This window comes from Anopheles moucheti, chromosome 3 (assembly GCF_943734755.1).
Source record: "Anopheles moucheti chromosome 3, idAnoMoucSN_F20_07, whole genome shotgun sequence".
Classification (NCBI taxonomy): Eukaryota; Metazoa; Arthropoda; class Insecta; order Diptera; family Culicidae; genus Anopheles; species Anopheles moucheti.
In genome coordinates this window covers 38527978-38531275 of record NC_069141.1, presented here as the reverse complement: position 1 = coordinate 38531275, position 3298 = coordinate 38527978, and the positions used below count along the sequence as shown (strand labels likewise).

Sequence of the window (3298 nt, the reverse complement as noted above, 5' to 3'; positions counted from 1 at the left end):
GTTGCAAATTATTAATTGATTTGCGATTTATTACTATCAGTAAAGGCGCTTGATTTGGGGAGAATCCTGTCTACAAGCAATTCTTTTTTTGTATTTCACAAATCCAAAAGAATTGTTTTTAGAGAAATTACAGAGTTAATTCACTTACTCAATAAAAAGGATGGCACAAATTATAGAATCAACTATTTTCTGCACAACTCTAGTTGTGACGTTTTTTGATAACTGCCTGCGCAAAAGTTTAATCTATTAGTATTTTCACTGGGTGTATTAGCACTACTTTTGATTTTATTGGTATTTAGCAACGTTTCTGGTAAAGACTGCAAAAAGAATTAGACTGCTCAATGTTTTAATGATAGGATTTTAGACAACAGCTTCAACTAGACTTCAAATTACGTTTAAATATACAAGGATCAACGATTATGAAATTTCAGAAACCTAAATTGATAAAATGAAGAAGTTAATATGAGTTCAGTTAGGTATTTGGTTTGTTGCTGGTTTGTTGATCGGCTTTTCATCAGCTATTATCGATATCGGTTTAGTTTTGTGTTTGATTTTCTTTTTTCGGTGTTTGGTGTTTGGTTTTGTTGCGTAGGAATGTCGGTTCCTCGAAAAGGTAGTGCTTAAAATAATCCAGTAATATTAAAATTAAACAGCAACGTATCATTATTTAAAAAAATCATGTGTTGAATCCAACATAATTAAGATGTTAATAATCTTTATTACAAAATGATGCAGATAAAACAACCTCTAGTTGTTGCAATGTCTAGTTGTTACCCTTATCGAAAATATGGCACCATTAAGCTTCTTGTTAGCATCATTGCAATGAATCTGCAGTGTGCCTACCCTTAACGCCGATACACACCGATAAATGATTTGCAGCGAGGGCATCGGTGCACAGTATCCCGGCAAGAGGTGCAGCAATAGGGCAAGCAAACGCATGGCCAGGATAATGCCAAACACAGTAGCAACGCGTAGATGTGCGTTTTGGTGTTTGGTTCATGTTCAATCTGCGTAACAATCTCCGCGTTGCAAGCTGGACAGACAACTTGCGCCGGCTCAGGACCCGTCGTAGCCGACACTACACGTGTAGCAGGAATGTACACGGGAGGGGTTTCTTAAAACAAAAAAAAACTTGGTATTAGTTGCACGAATAAAAACAGCACTTTGCACTACGATGCACTTCAAAATTGACACTAACCCATTTTATCCATCGTACGCTTATCGATGATCTTGTAGAAATGTGGAAGAATAGATATGATCTCCTGGAGCGACGCAGAACAACTGAAGTTCTGAAAATTTAACGTGACTTTTTTACGCCTGCTTCATTGTATACATCTTACAAAGCACTTGAATCAGCGGTTCTGAAAGAGAAGTATTCTATTGCGAACGAAGGCGAAGAACAACTATCAAGGAGAGGAAAAGGCTTTTGCTTTGCACAGCAGAAAATGATCGTTAAAATGTATTTCTTCTTTCCTTATAATGTTTGGTCGGCATCGTATTACAATAGGAACTGACGAGTTGAAAAGTGACGGACATAGTCGTTCGGCTCAAAGTCGTAGTAACAACACCAAACAATAAACGATAATTTAATTTTGAATGCACTCTGTTGGGGTAGGATTTGTATATTTTAACAAAGTGATTTTGTACCAAATGGAAACGATTCACTGGTACTGCACGGCATGAGTGTAGCTAGAAGGAGAAGGGATTTATTTTTCTTTCGTAAGAACGGCCATGTCGTGCAACTGTCGGGTAAATGACGTCTGAAAAATAAGTTACGGTGCTTCGACGATGTACTGTATTGTGTTTGTAGTATTGCTTTATAGCAAAATTTTGTACCAAATATAGTTTAAACTAACCGAGCAACGGGATAAGACAAAACACAAAGAGGAAATGTCTTGAGAAAGTTATACTCTTTTTAGCCAATATGCGGCTGATAATACGTCGAAATTTTGACTTCCTACTCCTATTGATTCCCAAATTCATGTAATGAAAACAAAATAGTAGAAAGAGATGTTACGAGTGGTATCATTCATGTTCATTATTTACAGCATCATCGTAGGTTTGTAGTGAAACTAGCCGTGTCAATGGTATCGATTAGGTAAACGCATAATAACGTTATCTTTTTACAAATACAAAATGTTATTAACAAAATGATAAGAACAATCACTCAGACAAAAGGAGCGTTGATGGCAGCTTTAAACAGTGAGAACAATCAAAATGTTTAAAGTGTTCAAAGTGTTAAAAAAAGGAAATCTAAATCATACTAAATGCAAGTGATCGGTCGACAAATGATATACAATCAGGTTCGTCGTGAGAGTGACTTTAGCCTCCTGACTGATGACTTGTTTTTGCAACAACAAGCAACTTGTTTCTGAAGGACAAATTTCGATAAATTGATAAATATAAAAATATAGTGCTAAAATAATAATTAGTAAAAAAATAATCAAAATAATGTCGTGATAATTAGAAAGAAATGATAGATTTCCTTAACATTCCAGTTATTTAATACGTCACATACTACTATAACTAGTTTTGATACATATGTGTTGGGTAAATAGGTGTTTGCGAATATATACTGACAATTGTATGAAGATAATTAAATCCGGCACCGATCCAATTCTTTACTGTAAATGTACACTAATGTTTCGTAAAGAAATAAACGCAAGGAATGAAAAAATCACTAAGGTAAATATTGATCACCGCGTAACAGAATAAATACCATTTGTAGCACTGAAGGAGTAATAAAACATCAAACACTTTAATGCTAAATGAAATATTATATAATAACGACTGATGGGTTTTGTCTCATTGAATTATTTCGAAAGATGAATTTAATAGTGTTGACATTTTCGTACATGAAATATCAAAACATTCATAACTTTTCTCACAAGTATCACCTTCCACAAGTTTGGATCCTTATATATCCTTTAGTTCCATATGGCTCGTTCAGGGTAGAGCGCCATCGTCCGCCAAACATTTATCTGAATACTTTTCTGTTGCGTGAATCGTCGCCATTACTCCATATCAATATCAATCTTCCACAATGCTGGGTTGTTCGATATGAATGATCTGATCGGCTCACTGGGTCGAATTTAATTTGCTGTCTAATTTGCATTATCAGTCAACACATAGAGATAGTCGTTGTATCATCAACTCCATTGTTGTTCTAAACATACAGCGTTAACAAATTGAACTGTCAATAAAACTGACTTCACATAAACTACTGTTTGCGAAAAATTGGTTTTTTGATTATTTAAAGTAAAGAGTATTTATTGCAAATCAATTAAAACTAAAAGAA

At 34.7% G+C, this 3298-nt stretch overlaps 1 protein-coding gene across 1 annotated transcript; it reads right to left on the bottom strand.

Moving 5' to 3' along the window:
- Window positions 1–699: 699 nt before the first annotated feature.
- LOC128304501 (lipopolysaccharide-induced tumor necrosis factor-alpha factor homolog) lies at window positions 700–1276 on the bottom strand. Its single transcript, XM_053041695.1, has 2 exons — window positions 1199–1276; window positions 700–1114 (listed from the first exon to the last, which is right to left on the bottom strand). Exons 1-2 carry the CDS (start codon window positions 1209–1211, stop codon window positions 846–848), a joined length of 282 nt encoding a protein of 93 aa, XP_052897655.1. The 5' UTR covers window positions 1212–1276; the 3' UTR covers window positions 700–845.
- Window positions 1277–3298: the final 2022 nt, after the last annotated feature.